Genomic DNA, 19378 nt, shown 5'->3' on the forward strand with positions numbered 1-19378 from the left:
TTACCCCAACCAACCCTTATCTGGATGTAGATAAGATCGCCCTATAAAGCGAGCGCCGGCCACATCCTTTCTACGTAATTTCACGCGGGGAAGCCTGCTTCTCCATGTTTTGTAGCCATACAGCCAGCAATGTCCGATCAACGACAAATACCCAAGAATCGCCTTAAAACGCGCAGTAAGTGGTCGACTCTATCAAAAGCCGGGTTCTTGTATCTCACAGTATGCCTTAGCTGGCTGTTCACGTTGCAAGCAGAGGGTAACGCGCTTGGTCGCCCTTGCCTACCGGACGAGCTGACTCTGGACAGAGGATCAAATGCGACGAAACTCACCCAAACTGCAACCAGTGTACGAGGAGAGGCTTCGCGTGCCCCGGCTACAGGCGCCCTTTGAAATGGTCTTCAAAATATGAGTTTCGAGGCGATGAACCACGGACAAGGAACCGATCGAGCTCATCCAGGGAGTTATTGGCATATACTACACCTTGCACTGCTATTGATGACCCCTCCTCTCGAGGCTTTCCAACGCCTATCGGTTCTTCATCGTCGTTGGATCCCAGTATCCTGTTTGGCACTGGATCCGCGAATGTCTTTTCGACGCATGGAGTGTACCAGAATCCCAATCTGGATCTCTCGAGTGCTCTTCCCGATATTCAACTACCAGGCGACTCGCCGAACAGCATTGACTGGACAGGATGGGTGAACCATTCAGCTCCTTTGCACATACCCATGGCGCTGGAGGACGAGGACACAGGCATATCTCGGCATTACTTCGTCCAAGTCTGTCGAATAAACTCATGCGTCGATTCAGAGCGCAACTTCTTCCGAGCAGAGATTGGCAGCCTGATGGCCTCGTCGCCCCTAGTCTACCACTGCGTTCTATCAATGTCTGCTGCGCACCTAACTGGCCTAAAGAGTACTATGGCCACCTCCGCCTTGGACCATCGGGCTAAAGCACAGTCATTGTTACGATCGACCATTCCGAAACTAAGGAATAGCACGGGGGCAGATCGGTCGGGTTCATCTGGGCCCACAGAGGCGCTGCTGGGGAGCATCCTTCTAGGCATGACCGAGGTATGTTTTCTTTTATTATAATTTCAACCACGACACGAGCTGAGAAATTTCGAGAGCTGGCACAACCCATCGTATCTTGGAACAACGCACATCCACGGAGCACGGGCTCTCTTCAAACAGTGGATTACGACAGCTAGTCATGGGCAATCGGATGGGCTGCGAGATACAATGACCGGCATAATGACATACTGGGAAGCTATGTCCTCGTTTGTTGTCAATCAGTCCTTGGATGAGATGAGCTACCTAGACTTTCTTTGCCACCAGAAGCCGTCCGACAGAATTCGCCCCAACCCGTGGACTGGCATCAGCACGCCATTGTTTGTGTATCTCGCAAGGGTTGGCACGCTCGCAAGACAACGTTTGTTGCTGAGCCAGCTGTCAAAGGTAACATCTCGAGAAGATGCAACGGGACAGCTACAGGCAGGCCTTCTCCGCTCCGCACGAGAGACTGAATCAGCACTCGTTCTATATCAGGTCCCCCCTGAGGACTTGATAGATGACCCTGCCGATCCAGTGACGACGGTAACGCATCTACGGCGCATTGCTCAGATCTACCGACTCAGCGCCTTAGTAGAGCTCTATAGGAATTTCCCAGATCTCTTAACTCCTTCCCCCACACATGGGCTGGCGCCAGCAGCGCAAGTCTTAGCAATGGCCGTGTCAATCCTGAACATTATTGCTGCCGTCCCCCAGAGTTCCGGCGTGAACTGCCTTCTGACCATACCGCTTATTATAGCCGGGAGCACCTTGCAATCTATCCGCCCTTTGGGCGGTTTATTTCAGGGCAATAAGGATCAGTCAGCATGGGAGACATTGTCAGCTGAATTGCTACTGTCTTCAAGCCAGGAGGACGTGCAGGAACATTGGCGTAGCTTTGTTCGCTCCAGACTCCAGGAGGTTCGGCGATATGTTGGTCTACCGGCGATTTCACGGGCATCCGAGATTCTAGAGAAGGTCTGGGCGAGGAGTGATGTCCAGGCGGCAGTGGGGAGTTCAAAGACCTACGAGTTTGTCCAGTGGGTTGAGGTCATGGTGGAAGAGAGGTTAGAGACTATCCTTGGCTAAAGACAAGGGCTCAACTTCAGATTTTTCTTTCCATTCACGAAGTTCACAAAGGGCAATGGCGTACCTGTTCCGCATTCCGGCTCTAACAAGCCAAGGGCACATCCAGCACTGCGTAATCTGTGCCGTGCCCTGGTAGTCCGGCCTTACCCCAAGTGGGCAAAAAGTGCGCTTATCGATGCAACGCGATTGGCCGCTGACTATGTACCCTTATATTTTATATCCCAGCAGCGCGTCTTCAATAGTGTCTTGAGCTAGGTACATCCTAGACCCATTTCATCTCACTCCTGCCAACAAACAATGCCCTTTCAAATCAAAGACAAGACCGAGCGCTTCAAGCTCCCAGCGCTCCCAGAGGTTTCCAACGTCTTCTTCAGTAAGCTGTACCCCCTCTGTATTTTAGATCGCCTTTCTCATCCGTTCTCCCAGCCGACCTGCTAGGCACCGAAGACAAAAGCACCCGCGACCCCATCGTGGGCGCCTGGTTCCGCATGGAGAAGGGGCCCGAAGCTACACCCCCAACATATGAGTATGATGAGTTTGGTGTTGTTGTTGAAGGTAGACTAAGTGCATCCCGTTCGTCGTCATCTTTCGCGAATATATTAACTAGTATATCGTCCAGGGGAGTTCAATTTTCGCGACGAAGCTGGTAACGCGGCGACTGTCAAGGCTGGCGATGTTTTTTTCTTCCCTAGGGGGAGCACGGTTACCTTCTCGTCTGATAGCTATGGGGAGGCGGTGAAGTGCCGGACACAGGCGTTGGCGAAGCTGTAGAGATAAGAAGCTGGATGGAATGAGTGTGTGGGTTGTGGCGGGCAGTACCTACCGTGATGAATATCGGATATCAGACGGGTATGGCATATAGCCCAGGTTTGGACGCCAGTCTTGTGGTTACAGAGTCTTATTCGGCTATGGTAGTCCGTTTGCGATTGGACTGCTTTGTATAAATCTTCGTTCCGAGTCCTACAGCAAATATTGCTCCTTGCTACTGTGCCGTTTTGTCCTGACCGTGTACCCCCAAGGTTCGTGGTATAAAGCAATGATAATGGATGATGGTACTGGTGGCAGATAAGTGCAACGCGCCGGTTGCAGCATGAACAGCTGTGACATTAGTTGGCCTGCAATGGAGTCCAAATTCTTGGTGTACTACACTCTTTCTCGTGGCGGGGGAACTATCTAATCTTAAGACTAACAAGACTGTGTACTACACTCTTCTCGTAGCGAGGGAACTATCTAATCTTAAGACTAACAAGACTTGTTGAGTAGCGCAAATAAATGCAAAATGGGAAAATGTATTCAATATCTAACGAGCGACATAGTGGGAAAGGAATGCGGACCGAGTTAGTACCGTAAGCACGTTTGCACAACCTCTGGCGGCTGGCACAAGGAAGAAAAGCTGGATGACAGATGCCCAGCGATAGAGCTTTGGGCGGGCCAACCCCAGCCAGTTCCATTTACTTAGGTGACGGGCCAACTCCAAACAGCGCCTTGAAGGCACAGATAACTTGGTGGTTATACAGAATGTCAGCCGCGCGGCCGAATTGAAGCACATCCGAAACAAACGCGTGGCTAGCAAGCGACGGATCCAGCGACGCGATAATCGCCACAAACTTCTCGTAGTCTACAGCGTCCACCTGTCCAACCCGCACAGTCTGGAGCTGCGCACAGGGGCAGCTGGATCCCTCGGCCGGGGCGGGGTGGACCGTATGCACGAGGGCAAATGGTCCGAGGTGAAGATCATGTGCATTTCCAGTGGGGTGATCCAGATACCACGAGTGGCATGACTTGCTGTTCTTGCCGTGGAGGATGACGGTGTACTGCGTCGTTGGGTTTATGCCCCGGGGGGTATTGGCCGGCTGGCCGATGTACAGTGTGTGGTCTTCGGCGGTGTTGGGGTCCGAGTTCAGCTTTGCCCGGAACTCAGTGTACCACTTGGGTTCTGTGGCGTTTTCCATGATAGCGTGCGTGTATGCGCGTCGTTTCTGGACGAAGAAAGACATGGTGAAGTATGTATGTGCGGAGCTTTGGTTCGGTAAGTCGAGTTATCTCGCGAGAACTTGGTTAGAAGGATCACGGATGTTGAAGTTCTGTTGAGAAGGGAGTTAGGGCCTATTTATGTTGACTGTTTGCACTGTACCAGAATATGGAAAGTTGCATTTCTATTGACTGTGTCAAAGGATCAATATTTCTATGAAATGGGTACTTGGATATCCCTGTATGGAAGGAAAAGATCCTTTTTAAAACGCACAAAGGCATTGAGCACGCCCCTTTGCCTTTTGGACCTTCTTTGTTACAATTTCACGATTCGTATTATAGAATATATCGTTAAGGGTAAACTGTTTTACTTTGTCACTGCCTGAAAGACCTGATTATGTCTGCGCTGATTGACTATCGGACAGTGTGAAAGAAGACTACCATTGTCAAAATCCTTCCTAGGACAAAGGGAACAATCCCATCCATCCTATTCATGGTCTCTTTGCCACTAAAGAAACCCCCTTGGAATTGCTTTAGAATGGATTCCATCATCAATCGTCGAGTGACGCAGGATGACCTCCTCCAACAACTTCCTCCCCAAAACACAGTTCTTCTCGGCTCTCGAGGCCTCTCCAACAGTTGGAGTACTTTGACAATCAAGTATAGTATATATTCCTTTGTTATTCAACCTCATCCACAATGCCGTAGGGTCCGGTGTCTTTGAGTTAGCAATCATCCTCGGGATATCCATCCGATATAAACGGCAGGTGGGGGATCAAAGCTCAGTGACCCTCTCCAATCCCTCTTTCTCAAGCACAATCCTCACACTTTCTCTCCCTTCCAGTCTTCGAATCAAACTCCCCAGCTTAGGGTACGGCACCAGATCGAACGCAGAAACCACAGCCCATCGATACAACGGATACAAAAACGCATCAACAGCAGTGAGTTCATCACCAAGAGCAAACGTACTCTCCTCGGTCAACCGCCCCTCAATCAACTCAAAGGCCGCCCGTATATTCTCCCTCGCCTTCTCCTTAATCCCTACATGAACCTCCTCATCCCCCGAAACCGTCCACCGCCACGGCCTGAACAAAAGCCCAAACCCCGCCGCATGCACAGTCCCAGAAAGATAATTCAACCACTCGTAGATTCTAACCGTCTCGAGCGGCGTCGCGCCCATGATCTTGTTGTTCGGCGATAGTTGCGAGATGAGCGTGCAGATGGCGGGGACTTCAGTGACGACCTCACCATCGACAACGATCACCGGTACACGCATCTTGGGGTTCAACGCCTTGTAGTCTGACGGGAAGTCGACTTCCAGACCGTTTGGCTTGATGAGGAGGGGTGTGAAGTCTAGGTTGGTTTCGTGGAGGAGGATGTGCGGTGCTAGGGAGCAGGCGCCTGGGGTGAAGAAGAGCTTGATGTCGGGCATTGTTAAGATGCTTAAGCTAGATCTCTGCGTACGGGCGGATATAGTATGTTCAGTGGCTAAGACTGCGTTAGTGAGAACTCGGAACCCAAATGAGGTACTTTATATACCGTGGTATCCCACCGGCGCTTACATTACTAATTGCGCTGCTTGGTAGTGCTGCTAGTGCATGGCTGGACGGACTTAATGCTGCAGGTCGTAAGCAAGGTTGGAGTGTGCTGACAGTTGGCAGTGGATCCAACTTGATTTATGATCAAAGCCCAGAGTTTTAGGGTCATTCTACAGCTGAGGGTTACCTTAGCAATTAGTTACCATGTACGTAGTACTTGAATGTTATTGTGTTGTATGGGGACTGAGCTTCGAAAGCGGCAATGCCATTGCAGTAACCTCCAAGAAACGGAAATTATGCGGAGACTTCGGTATGGTGGAGTTTCTACCTACCTTTGGGGCTTCGGATGGAAAGTAAAAAGAGCGGCCATATCACTCTCACATCCACTAGCAGCTTGTCTAGGTGGGTTAGTAATAATTACGTCAAAACGGTTTGATGGAAGCAATGCGCTATCTATGTCTGGGAAAATACAATGATTGAAAAGAATGACAGTAGTTGGATTTTATAGCTAGAGAATGACAATGTTCAAAGCAAGCAGAGAACAAAACCAAGAATGACTAAGTGTTGAATGACAAAAGCAGAAAGCACAAACATAACCAGATCCCTCATACCCTCCAACATGGAACAAACAGCAGCATGCAGAGCATATGCACTCACACATAAGGAACATGCTCTACATAGCAAGGCTGACCACTGGTAGGATGCATGAAATCACCACCCAACTCCATCAAAGCATTGACAACAGCGTACTCCTCAAGCAGCTCTTCACACACCATAGTCGACCACGCATACGGAGCCAGAAGATCATATTGGTACTTCGTCGGATCATACAACTCCCACATTTTGTCCCAGCGAGGCCGATCTCTAGCCTTGATAGTCCCCACGTAGACCTTGGTCAAGTCCTTGCAGTGATCCGTACACCTAGGCGAATCCTCATGCATATGGAAATGGTCAAGGCCGACCGTGTGCCCATTGACGGTCTTGAGCCTGGTTGGCTTCTCAATGTCCACGAACCAATGCTCGCAAGTCTTAGTGTTGTTCCCGTGCAGGATCACGTAGTAGTGGAACGGGTTCTCCTTGCGGTACTGCCGGGTGCGGCCAATGAGGAACGTGAAGTCCTCCCGGTACGTCCGTTGGCGAGCACTGGTGACCGTGCGGTCCGAGGCCCGCGAGTAGTCTGAGGCGCCTGAGCGCGTGGAATGTCGCGACATACCCGAGACAGTGGAGTGGCGCGACGAGGAAACAGTTGAGTCTCCCGATCGCGGCTCCTCGTGGATCGTCATATCCCGGAGCCGAGCGGCGAGGCCGCCGTCTCGGGAACTATGGCCGTGGCCGTGGCCGGCGGTGCTGGAGCGACGTGAGGAGCGCGAGACGTCAGAGCCGATGACCGAGCCCTCGGACTCGTAGAGGCGGGAGCCGCCGGGGGCAGCGGAGTGTCGGTATGAGGAGACGGTTGACTCGCTGGACCTAGAGTGTCGCGACGAGCCGGAGACACTAGAGTGCCTGGACGAGGACACGGTCGAGTCTGCGTCGCCGTGCCGAGAACGACCGGACGATGAGTGACGGGATGAGGACACAGTCGAACCTGCGTCACCGTGACTAGATCGGCCAGACACTGAGTGTCGGGATGAGGACACCGTCGACTCTGCGTCGCCGTGTCGAGAACGACCGGAAGACGAGTGCCTGGACGATGAGACGTGGGAGTCTCGATCGGAAGTGGAATGACCGGCGGTGCTGGAGCGTCGCGACGAGCGCGAGACCTCCGAGCCGATCACCGAGCCCTCGGACTCATAGAGCCTGGATCCGCCGGGGGCGGCGGAGTGCCTGATGGTGGATGAGGACACAGTCGAGTCTGCGTCTCCGTGACGGGATCGACCTGAAGAGGACGAGTGCCGGGACGAGCGGGAAACGTGGGAGTCTCGGGACGACATGGTGGATATGGTCAGGAGACTGGGTTGAAAGTGGAATGTGGTGTGTGGTGGATGGAAGGCTAGCTGGGCTAGAACAGTGGTGATGATGGTGGTTGAGGATGGAATGGAAGTGTTTGGAGGGCAACTCGTCGGCTATTTATCTTGACTGATTGTCTTTGAGACTTTCTAGAATAATGCCTCTTTGCCATTGGATTGAAAGGCTACGGCGCTTTATGTCGTTCATTTCAGATTCAAATCGGCTTTGGAGTGTGTCATGTCACCTGCCTGTTTCTCTACAACGTTCTATAAACAAGGGCATTCAAAGCAGACAAAGGCCCCGTTACTGTGAACTCTCACCAGGCCATCAATCTGAAAGTTGAAAGAATACAAAGAACCTTATTCATGATCAATGTCAGAAGCACCCAAAGGCTGACACAGTTGAGTATGACATGTCCTTATCCTCCCTTGTACGAACCCTAACAAAGATTTCTTCTTGTCTTGTTTCGCCCACTCTAATTCCTTGTCACAAGTGTCACTAGACCTGAGTGATCAATTCAGTCTGAAAGGGCCAAAAGCATGCTTTCAGCTGGCTACTCTTGGTCTTCTCTGTCGTCGTGCAACCCCAAAACTGACGCACATGTACTTCCTTTGTGAATAACTCTCCATGTCACTCCACCGTGAACTCATTGAGCCTTTGGAACCAGACAATCCCAAGCGCTCGTTGACCGTTAAGCAACCAGATCACACTGCCATACCTTGCTCCGAGTCTAGGGTAGCGAAACAACATATCCACATTTTCCAATCTAAGTGAATTCGCTCCGCCGTTGCTCGAGTAAGGGGCACCAAACAGCACAATGGGTTCAATTTGAGGCACCAGCCAGATATGACATTCTGTTTCTTCCTCCATGATCCTTCAATTTGGCGGGCTTCGGTAGCGTAGATGGGCAGCACAGGTATGGTCAACCCCGTGGCCACCTGCCGGTGAGTTGCAATGAGACCAAGAGTATACCAAGTGAGTACGTAGTCAAACCCAACAGGGGCATCTGTAGCTGAGTAAGTCGGTCTGAACAGGACATTCCCAGGCTCCAGCGTAGCCCAATCGGCCTTCTCGGTATGTCCGAGCTATCTCCGTTCCTGCTGCCCGTATTGCAAGAAAATACAAGAGTCCTTTCAGAGCCATTGTTTCAATCAGTTCCTGTTACCTCGTTGTTGTGCTCTACGTCGAGCCCGTCAAGATGACCTCCTATCTCATAACCGGCGCCTCGCGTGGCCTCGGGCTAGCCATAGCCACGGAACTGGCTGCATTGCCTGAGTCCGAAGCCAGCATCATATTCGCTACAACGCGCCAGCATAACCCTGGCAGTCTGAAGGATCTTGCCGTATCTACATCCGGCCGCGTTGTACCAGTCCAGTTGGATCCCAATGATCCCGAGAGCCTCAGTGCTGCGGTAAAACTGGTTGAAGATCGCCTACAGGGTAAGGGGTTGGATGTTCTCGTCAACAATGCCGGAACGCAGCCAGTGACGGATGGAAAGGTTGAGATGGCGTGAGTTCTCACTCTATCTTCATATCCACCGTAGCTGGGCTAAGTACAGGTGTTTAGGGACGACCTCACCGAGACATTCCATGTTAATGTCACCTTAACCCACTACGTCACGCGGGCATTCTTGCCTTTGCTGCGGAAGGGCGAGCACAAGATGATTTCCAACATGTACGCCCCCAACTTTAATCAATTCACCTCAGATAAAGTGTTCTTCATGAGCAAATGCTGAGATTGAGATACCTTTCCCTCCAGTTCCAGCACCGTCGGCTCGATAGCACAAGCTCCCAAGTACCAGATGAGCCCGACACATGCGTACAAAGTGTCCAAAGCGGCCATGAACATGTTAACCATACAGTACGCATTGCAATACGCTGATGAAGGGTTCTCGGTGTTTGCCATTAGTCCAGGCGTAAGTGTTGCCTCATGTAGCAAGAGTATGTTTTGCTGAAGCGTTTATGAAGTGGCTGAAGACGGAGCTCGGCGGCAGCTACGCAGACTTGCCTGTTGAGGTTGGTGCAAAGGAAGTCGTCAGATATATTAGGAGTGGTGGGCGTGATCTCAATGGGCGGTTCCTGAATATCCATGTCCCGGGATGGGAGAACGCGCCCGGGCCGAATCAGTACGATGGGAAGGACGTACCTTGGTAGGAGCAGATGGTATACTATACCGTAGCAGGAAAGGCTTGCTTTTCCAACGCATAGACTCTATCTTCTTGCAGTGCAATTTTTGTGAAGTGCCAACTTGAAACCTAGAGTTTCTTGACTCACGCAGTAGATATGCCCTTCATTACGAACTCTATCACAAGTCTTGCTTCCATCAGATATGGTAGCTTTTGCCCTGTTTCTACCGGCCAAGATTTGCAGTATGCCCGTTCGTGGTGGTCGGCCGCGCCATGCCCTGGTAACTAGGTACAGCCCGAAAGGTACTATGGTATTCTGTAAGAATTGCGAGAAGAAGGTCAACGCTTCAACTTTGTGAATGGGGAGATTCTGTTAATGGTGTAAGTTATACCTTCCCCTCGGTAGGATGTTCTGCGATCCTTATTCTCGCCGTTGCTAGACCAGGGACAAGAGGTGTCAAGAATGGCCTATGGAATTCATCTGGCACCTTGTTGCCAAGGGGTACATTGGGGAAGAAGCGATTAGATTGTCCAGTCAAAGCGTGATCCGCCGACTCATGAAATCGGGCTCCAGACTGTAGGACGCCGTTAGGGCTGTCCATGGTTCTGTCATCTGGGCTGGCTGGAACAGAGCCGCTGGGACATCGAATGCAAGACCAGCGATGGAAATTAAAGGCTTCGTTCGGTGGAGTTGGTCCAGATGACTATAGTCTCTGCGTTACTCTTTTATTTCCCTGTGGTTTGATGACAAGGTAGCTGAATAACCTACCCATGGACCATGGTCGCCGCCCTTCTCAGACAGCACCAATCGCCATGGTATATTCGGAAAAGACCTGCGATTCCTCAAACCGGGGCTCCAAAACCCTGTCAATCCAGTCCTGACGCCACTCGTCCTCGTACCAACATGTATAGAGAGCTTTACAATATTCCCAGTAGTCCGGGTACCAGCCTGCCTGTCCCCAATCCACAATAGCAAGGATCCGGGGCGGAGATGTCGAAGATACCATGATATTACCCCGATGAAGATCTCCATGGGTAAATTTGATATCTCCATCGTCCGGCAAAAGATGCCTATAAGGGTCGGTGTATCTTTGAGATCCAGCAAGCCGGGCCTGTGGCAGGGAGGAGAACCAGTCATTGAACTCCCTGATGCTGGGGAACGGACCGGCTTGTCGTAGGGACTGAAAGACGTAGTCAGGAAGTTTATCCCGGTTTAGTGATCCTACCCAGCGTTAGTAGATGACCAACCAGCGACTCGTTGCGAAGCCGTTTGACTTACCAATATACTGGTCGCAGTTCTGCTTGAGCTGACGCAAATCGGCGAGAATTTGAGACAAATGATCTCGTAATCCCTCCTTATCCAAGCTTGTCAAATGCTCCCATCGATCCAGCAGTGTTTCGCCTTGAATCAGCTCCATGTAGATAAACACATAGCCCTCGTCATCGACCCGCCATCCGAAAACCTCGGGGACAGGCACTTTGTCGCCAAGGGCTTGTCTTACCATCCAGAGGCACTGGGCTTCCCCAACAGAGACATAACGGCCAAACTTGACGAAGATATCAGGATCTGTGAAGATGACGGGCTTTGGTTGGGGGCTGGTCGAAAGATCGGTGGATAAGGCCCTTACTTGTTCTGGAGTGGGGAGATGCTGATTCGGGATCTGGAAAAAGCTTGACTCCAGGAAGTTCTTATCTTTTTCCGCTCCATTAGGGAGCGGCGGCGCCAGAACAAGACGGGGCTGTGATGGTTTCATCCTGCACTCTGTTTCCCTGTGTTGAGTGTGAGGAGGTGTGGGATTGCAGGCCCGGGCGCAGCGCTTCGTGCTGGCCTGGTGTCATGTGACTTTCAGGACACCCCTTGATTCCCTGCTTGATCGTCAGGAACGATAACGAGCATACTTAAGGAAACTTCACGCGAAACATCTACTCCCCAGACTTGATCTGCAGAGCTTTCCACAGATTGAACCACCATCCATGGATGTCAGCTCCCCAGCGTCGCCGAGTCGTCGAGCCGGGTCCAATTGCTCGGCAAAGCTGGGCATCTGTAGCCAAGATCATGCACTGAGATTCTGGGCCCCCGCTGTCCGGGATACCGATGCGTGGGCGAAAGTGTTAAACAGTGCGATGTACGCGTGGCGTGGCTTTAATCCGTGTTTTGGCTTGGTCTTGGTCTTGGTCATGGCTATTGTCGTGGGAGAGGTGTAGGGTCTGGTGAAACTGCAGGTGACTCGGCAGTCTTGGAAAGGCCCTCAACTCGGTATAAATAGAGGCGCATGCGCTACCTGTGCGCCTGGAATACGGCTGTACTGCCTTTCACACCGAGGGGGATCTTCTAAGCTTACCCGAACTGCAGCAGCTGTACCACCTCCCCATGAAAGGATTGGTCCATTGGCATAAGAGTCAATAGCTACGTTGCCATGTAAACACCGAGTCATAATTGCCCACATATACGCCTATAACTACCAACAGATCAGTTCAGGTATTCATTATTCGCCCCCATGATCGCCTTCAGCCCCGGCGTACCCCTATACGCCGGCGGGAGGACCCCCCCAATCGCGGCCCTGATCTGCAGCGCCAGGATGCGCGAGAACCAGCGATGCTGCTGCGTGTGGCCGCCCATGACCCAGAAGTTGTCCATCGCCACATGCCGCTTCCACATCCCGCGGATCTCGCCCTCGCTGTCAACACCCCATGTTGCGTCAAGCCGGGCCGCAATGTCCGATGCATCAAGCTGGTCGCCATCTGCATGGCACGCATCCTCCACGCCGTCCACATGAGTTTGGCCCCTGGTTTGGGTTGAATCCTCCTTGTCTTTCCTGCCACCCAGAATCGCCTCCGCCCCATCCCGAACATCCGTATCCGCAAACCCCGTGCAAAACACCACAGCATCAGCCTCCTCCACGCTTCCATCCGAGAACCTCACTCCGGTCTCCGTGAACGCCACAGCCTCAGCGCCAACCCGCATCCTTACCCCGCCGTTCACAATAACATCCGCACCCCCGGTATCAATATAATGGCCCCCCGCGCGCTCGATGAAATGGTGCCCCAACAAAACCCCCTCGCTTTTACTATCCAACACCGGAAACCCAGTCGCAGCAAGGGCATTGTACCGCGTGCGCTCAGCGCCCTGCGACGCAAGGTGCCGCAGCCGGGCCTGCGTGAACTGCGCATCGATGATGGTGGGCAGGGTGAGGAAGCGGGTGTCTGCTGCCGCGACGTCGACGTTATAGAAGCCTAGACCGGCGGGGTGGGCGAGGTAGGATGCGGGGAGGATGTAGGTGGGGGAGCGGACGTGGAGGGTTGGTTTTAGGGAGTGGGCGTTGCAGTCGGATAGGATGTCGATGGCTGTGTTTGCGGAGCCGAGGATTAGGACTGACTGTAGGCAGCGAACGGGTGAGTATGGTATATCATGCATAGGGAAGGCAGGAGAGGAGCCAGGTGGGGGTGGATGTACCTTTACTCCGCGCTCGACCAACGCCCGCGCACTCGTATACTCGACCGAATGCATTGCAATTCCCGTATAAACATCCCTGTCCGCGAGCACAGGCACATTCGGCCTCTGCGAGCCGATCCCCGTCGCGAGAACAAGATGCTTTGCTGTGGCCGTGCATTCACCCATCTGAGTCCGGAAGCGGACTGTCCACCGCGAAGTTAACGGGGAGTAGTGCGTTGATAGAATCTGGACGGAGGTGAGATAGTTCAGCCCGAGGGTGGTGATATACCGGCGGAGATGGGCGACCAGTTCATCGCGGGAGAGGTAGTGTGCGCCGCGTAGGTCGGGGTCATATGCTGACATGTTTAGCATGCTGGTCTCTTCGTTGAATGGGCTGACTCACGCATATACGGCATATCGCATAGCGCCGTGGGGAGATGGAAGTGAAGACAGTCGTAGCGCCGTGCCCAGTTGTCGCCGGCGTGCGCGTTGCGCTCGGCCATGACGCTCTCGACGCCTAGGGCTTTTAGTCTGGCTGAGAGGGCGGCGGCTCTATGTGAGGGTCAGTGGTGATGACAATAGGTATAATAGATAACAATTGGGTGAGAGGAAAGGCAACTCACGCATTCCCACCACCGATGATGAAGACGTCTGTCTCGAACTTGTCTAGACTGCCCAAGTCCAGGTGTCTTCTCGGCTCGCTGAGCAACGCCTCGTCCTCGGGCTGGATATCAAGATTTCCAAGACGAGTATTCAGCACCCAAATCTTCCACTCGACGGTTGTCCCGGCCAAGACAGGCAGGAAGAGCAAGCGGCCCCTGCACGAAGCAGCGGGAGAGTTTGTCTGGAATACAATGGCGCAGTCTATGAATTGCTGTTGAGCATCCCCGTAGTCAGAATCGTGGACTCCAAATGGTCTGATATAGAGAGAAGGAACCCACCAGAGTGGGCGAAACCGCAACGAATTTAGCAGCACCCTGCATCTCCATTCTCCCGTCAGAAATTCTTCTCAAGGCGCTGGTCTCCAGCAATGCCGCCACAATCACATCTCGGTCCGTAAACGTGCGCAGATGGTACGTGAGCGCCAGCTGGTCCTTCCAGAATGCCTGCCCCGGGAAGAAGCAGCTCGCAAGGAGCTGGGGGTTGCTGGTCTCCAGGGCTGTGTTGAGGAGGGATATGGTAGCTCTGGCTTTGCTCGTGGCATCATCCTCTTTGATGGATGTTTTGGCGATGAGCTCGGGGGTGAGCGACGGGAGCGGATGCAGGGCCACGAGCTGGCGCAGTTGGGCGCGTGCTGGGTATTCTGGTTCTGGGTTCATTGTGTTGCAGGCTTGAATCGAGGTTCGTCGGTTGAGAAACAATTGGCGTGGGTTCAGCAAAGTGACCGGACTCTGTGAGCTGGAGGCAGAGAGACGATGGGGATCTAGCCCTAACAGCCTTCCGGTGGAATGAAGTGCGAAACAGAAGACATGTGGGCGGGGCAGTCGGGACTTTAGACACTATAAATACGATGATCCCGAGATATGCTCAAGGGGTAACGTACCCCTGGTAGCCAGGCTGCAGCGTTAGGACCAACATCCTAAACAGACCCTGGTAATCATTCAGGAGAGATAACCCAAGGTATCGGGGGCTTGGGTCTTGGCGGTCGCGAGCGGAGAATCGAAAGCCATTGTCTCTGGTGCACTCCTTTGGGACCGGAGTGGGCTTACGCGTAGCTCTGAGGAATATCAAAGCCGTTGGCCAAGAGCCCCAGGTCTCGGTCCGCGCGGAGAATCAGAAGGTATTGTCTCTCGTGGACTCCTTGGAGACCAGAGTAGATGAATGCGTATGTCCCAGTCATATATACGCCGTTAACCACGCGTTCAACATGGATAGTGCTCGGCCGGCTGATCTGGGGTAAGCATAGCCCTCGGAGGCAACAAAAATATTAGGTACTTTATATATGGTAGAGATCTAACTGCCAGCCTGCGGGGAGATTCTTCGCGGCTCAGTAGTTGCACAGATTGAAGTCCGTTCGCATTACTGGTCTGTAGACTCCATTTAGGCTTGCACATCCGCGCTATCAAATTCCGATGCCAGGACTGAGATACGCTATCAGCATGGACGAAAAGTGGTATGACTTTCTCGCCTAATGCATGAAATCCCTCATAATCCTCAGCCCCTTGCCGAGATGGCTGTGCGTAATAGGAGACAGTAGCACACGCGGTGAATAGTCGGGTGTCGGGGAAATAAGCTGACAGGATCACGATTGCAGGGGTGACTCTCTCACTTTTTTATATTTACACCATGTAAGCGCAAGCGCAAGGATCTTGGCGAGATTCCGCCCTGATCGCCAACACCTTCACACTCGTTGGCAATAGGTATACGGTGACCGGAGCTATTCAATGCATAAACTACTGTTGGACGCCCGGAGGGCCGGCGCCCGGGACGCGCCTATCCTAATTAGGACTAGCGCAGCATGTGATGGTTAAGGTTTTTTTATAACTTATTACTTGCTATATATAAATAATTTAAAGGTTTACTATAAGTAATATTATTAGCTAGTTATTAGGTTATAAGCCCTTAAACTTTTTTAATTACTTTAAAATATTTTTTAAAACTTTTTTAAGTATTTTTATAAACTTTAAAGCTTGTAATAAGTACTATTATATATTTTTTTTTATTTTTTTAAAATATAATTTTTAATACTTATTATTTATAAATTAATAAAACTATAATTTTTTAATTAATTAAAACTTAATATTTAATATAACTAAGCCTTAATAAGTTATTTTTATTATAAAAATACTTAATTTTATTATAAAAATATTTTAGCAAGTAACTTAATTAATAAATCCCTTTAATTTTTTATTTAAATAAATATATTATAAGTACTACCTGCTTAAGGCTATAATTTTTATTATTATATATTTACTTAAAATTAAACTTACAGGCTAAATTAATTATAATAAGTAATTTAATTAAATAAAAAAATATTTATAAGCCTTATACCTTTTTTAATTAATTAATTTTTTACTTACTAGGGCTTTTAAAAATAGGCTATATTAAAAATAATAAAAAAATTATTTAATACTTATTATTAATTAGCTTTTAAGCTAAGTTAGCTATAAAATTTATATTAAAGTTATAAAATTTTTATATTTAATAAAGTATATTAATAAAATATATAATATAATTTACTAAATTATTATTAAATAAAATATACCTTAAATTACTAAAATAGTGCTTAATATTATTAATATATATAAAAACTAGTTCTTTATTATTTTTAAGTTTATTATAATATTTATAATTATATAAAATATTATTAAAAACCTATATATTATTATTAAACCTAGTATTACTATACTATTAGTTTTTTAAAAAATTTATAGTAATCTTAAAATATAGGTTATACTTTAATAATTATTTTTAATTAATAAAATCTTAAAAAACTATAGTAAAAATAACCTAAAATAATTATATAAAAATACTATAACTAAAACTAAAATAATTATTTTGCTTATTACCACGGCCCCGCCCTTAAAAAAATAAAAAAAATAAATTTATTATAAAAAACCTTATACTAAAGCGCTTACTAGCCCTTTAAATAATATAAATAAAAATAAATAAGTTAATTAAATAAAGTAAAAAAATAATAAAATTTATTTTTATAAATACTATAAACATGGCGGCTACTTTTAAAAAAATTATTATTATTTAAACCCTTAACTTTAATTTAATAGCTAAATTAAGCTTTTTAAAATATAAGCGCTATATTTAAATAAAACTAGTATAAAGTTATAAGCTATAGCTTTATATAATAATAATAAATTTAATAATTATAACTTTAAATATAATAAATTAAAGCTTAAAATTAGCCTTAAACTCTTAGTTATACTTACTTTTATTATAATTACTAAATTAATAAAGTAACTTATAAATATAAAATTAGCTAAGTTTATTTTTTTAAGTATTTTAACTTTAAAAATTATATAAAATACAGCCCGAACCACTTAAAATACTTATATAAAATATTTAATAAAATAATTAAACATGTTAAAGGTTATAAAACACTAATTATTATTATAAAAAATATAAATAAAGTATATAAAAAAATAGGGTTTATAAATATTATATACTTAAGGCTTTAATTTACTTATTATTTATTAAAAAGTTAAAAAAAACACTTAACATATAGTATTATAAAAAAATAATACTTTTATTAGCCTAAATAAAATTATTATAAGGTAAGCTTACACATGCCATGGTATTTTCTTTTAAAGTTTATATTTAAATAATATTTTTAATTAGCTATAATTAATATAAATTTACTTTACAAGCGCCTTAGCTATATAAATATTTTTAAACTTTATATTATAACCTAGGCGGAAGGCCTTAATATAAATATTATTAATTAATTAAACTATTTTACTTATTTTAAGGCTAAATTTTATAAAATATTATTTTAGCCCGTCCCGCGGGAAGTAAATTTAAAAAAATTATAATATATAAATATATAACTTATTTAACTAACTAAAATTAATAGTTTTAATTATTATTTTATAATTATTAATAACGCTACCTGATTAGCCGCGGTATACTATGTTAAAAAAAAAGTATTTTAATAACTAATATTATATTAAAAATGCTATAAGCGCCTCACGGGATAATATATTTATATTATTAAAATAAATAATAGTAAAAAGTTTTTTAAGTATAAGGCCTGGGCTAAGCTAAAAAGTTTAATATTTTAATTTTTTTTACTAAAAACTTTAAAGTTTAATAAGATTTTAAAATATTATACTTAATATATTAATATAATAGCCCGTGCCATAAGAATTAATATTAATTTACTAAAAAAAATATGGCCTAAAATAATTAAGACCGCTATTAAAACCTTAAATTAACTATTTATTATTAAAAATTCTTATAATAAGTTACCCCTATAGCTTTAGTATAAATATTACTAAATTAATAACTTAATATCTTATTTTAATAACTTCCACGCTTATAGCTATAAATTATATATTTATATATTAATTAAAAACTATAAATAATTTTATAAGCTTACTATAAAAGCTTTAATTAATTATTTAGTTAAATATAAAAAAAATAATAATAAAATCTTTTAAGTATAGGTCCTAGGGAAGCAGGTTTACTATTTAAAGTATATTTTATTTAATAAATTAAAGTTTTATAAAAATAATTACTTACTTAGTATTATATTTATAAAAAGTGCTTTATTTTAACCTAATAAATTAATACTAGGGACTATTATATATAACACTAAACTTAATAATATACTTATTTTTAAGCTAATTTTAATAATTTAGGCGCCTAAAATATTAATTACTAGCTAAATTTAAATTATATTCCTAACTTTATAATATTAACTAACTTTAGTACCATGTAATAATATTAAATTAAAGTTACTTACCTTATTAATATTAAAATACTAGGTTAACTTTATTCTAGCATTAATATAATACTTACATACTAAAAATATAAAAATCCTATTAAAATAATTAATTAATAATAATAATAATAGCACTAGCATGCTAAGCCTAACCTTATTAAATTATTATAATAACCTTAATTTAGTAATACCACCTTAATTTTTAATAAAAAATATTAATACTATAATAACACTAGCTTATACATTATTATTAATAAATCTTATTAATTAATTTTAAATATAAATTATATTACTTTTATTAATAACTTAAGCCTTACTTACTTCGCGCCTTTAAAAGCTTTAAAATAACCTTAATTTATTAAAATTAGCGCTAAATAATATTTAAAATATATATAAATAAATTTTTAAGATAAACTGCTTTAAACCACGTATATTTAATATAAATATTAATATAATACTAAATATACTAATTAATTAAAATTTAAGGGCGTTAAACTATAAGATATTAGGCTAATTTTCTAATTAATTAAAAATTTTAATAATAAAGGCCATCCCACATAAAATAAATATAAATATTAATATTTTTAATATAATAGTTATTTTATTAATTAAATACCTTAAACCTTATATTAACTATAGCCTATTAACTAAAGTAACTAAACATGCTAATACTAAAGTTATTAAAATACTTAAAAAATAGTTTAATATTTACTTACTAGGAAATTCTAAATATTAGCTAAAACTAAATTATATATTAATAATATTAAAGTATTAAAATTTTATAAAAAAGTATGGTAATTTAAATTTTTTAATTAATAAAAAAAAGTTATA

General features: G+C 45.3%; 8 protein-coding genes across 8 annotated transcripts; 3 read left to right on the plus strand and 5 right to left on the minus strand.

The window, feature by feature from the left end:
- Positions 1-129: 129 nt before the first annotated feature.
- On the plus strand, positions 130-2135 carry DSM5745_08476 (Zn(II)2Cys6 transcription factor; the record flags this gene model as incomplete). Its single annotated transcript, XM_026750492.1, has 3 exons — positions 130-219; positions 306-1070; positions 1125-2135. 3 exons carry the CDS (start codon positions 130-132, stop codon positions 2133-2135), a joined length of 1866 nt encoding a protein of 621 aa, XP_026600505.1.
- A 297-nt stretch (positions 2136-2432) lies between these two features.
- On the plus strand, positions 2433-2906 carry DSM5745_08477 (uncharacterized protein; the record flags this gene model as incomplete). The annotated part of the gene is made up of 3 exons (XM_026750493.1): positions 2433-2508; positions 2562-2690; positions 2755-2906. 3 exons carry the CDS (start codon positions 2433-2435, stop codon positions 2904-2906), a joined length of 357 nt encoding a protein of 118 aa, XP_026600506.1.
- A 680-nt stretch (positions 2907-3586) lies between these two features.
- DSM5745_08478 (uncharacterized protein) lies at positions 3587-4132 on the minus strand (the record flags this gene model as incomplete). The annotated part of the gene is made up of 1 exon (XM_026750494.1): positions 3587-4132. The coding sequence occupies one exon, from the start codon at positions 4130-4132 to the stop codon at positions 3587-3589; it is 546 nt and encodes a 181-aa protein (XP_026600507.1).
- Positions 4133-4881: 749 nt separating this feature from the next.
- DSM5745_08479 (glutathione S-transferase family protein) lies at positions 4882-5538 on the minus strand (the record flags this gene model as incomplete). The annotated part of the gene is made up of 1 exon (XM_026750495.1): positions 4882-5538. The coding sequence occupies one exon, from the start codon at positions 5536-5538 to the stop codon at positions 4882-4884; it is 657 nt and encodes a 218-aa protein (XP_026600508.1).
- Positions 5539-6297: 759 nt separating this feature from the next.
- Positions 6298-7575, minus strand: DSM5745_08480 (uncharacterized protein; the record flags this gene model as incomplete). The annotated part of the gene is made up of 1 exon (XM_026750496.1): positions 6298-7575. One exon carries the CDS (start codon positions 7573-7575, stop codon positions 6298-6300), a length of 1278 nt encoding a protein of 425 aa, XP_026600509.1.
- A 1214-nt stretch (positions 7576-8789) lies between these two features.
- DSM5745_08481 (uncharacterized protein) lies at positions 8790-9744 on the plus strand (the record flags this gene model as incomplete). The annotated part of the gene is made up of 4 exons (XM_026750497.1): positions 8790-9100; positions 9158-9265; positions 9350-9506; positions 9559-9744. The coding sequence occupies 4 exons, from the start codon at positions 8790-8792 to the stop codon at positions 9742-9744; spliced, it is 762 nt and encodes a 253-aa protein (XP_026600510.1).
- Positions 9745-10510: 766 nt separating this feature from the next.
- Positions 10511-11470, minus strand: DSM5745_08482 (aminoglycoside phosphotransferase family protein; the record flags this gene model as incomplete). The annotated part of the gene is made up of 2 exons (XM_026750498.1): positions 10511-10938; positions 10996-11470. 2 exons carry the CDS (start codon positions 11468-11470, stop codon positions 10511-10513), a joined length of 903 nt encoding a protein of 300 aa, XP_026600511.1.
- A 716-nt stretch (positions 11471-12186) lies between these two features.
- DSM5745_08483 (uncharacterized protein) lies at positions 12187-14468 on the minus strand (the record flags this gene model as incomplete). The annotated part of the gene is made up of 5 exons (XM_026750499.1): positions 12187-13092; positions 13171-13505; positions 13553-13701; positions 13773-14023; positions 14091-14468. 5 exons carry the CDS (start codon positions 14466-14468, stop codon positions 12187-12189), a joined length of 2019 nt encoding a protein of 672 aa, XP_026600512.1.
- Positions 14469-19378: the final 4910 nt, after the last annotated feature.

Source organism: Aspergillus mulundensis (genome assembly GCF_003369625.1).
Source record: "Aspergillus mulundensis strain DSM 5745 chromosome Unknown scaffold_10, whole genome shotgun sequence".
Classification (NCBI taxonomy): Eukaryota; Fungi; Ascomycota; class Eurotiomycetes; order Eurotiales; family Aspergillaceae; genus Aspergillus; species Aspergillus mulundensis.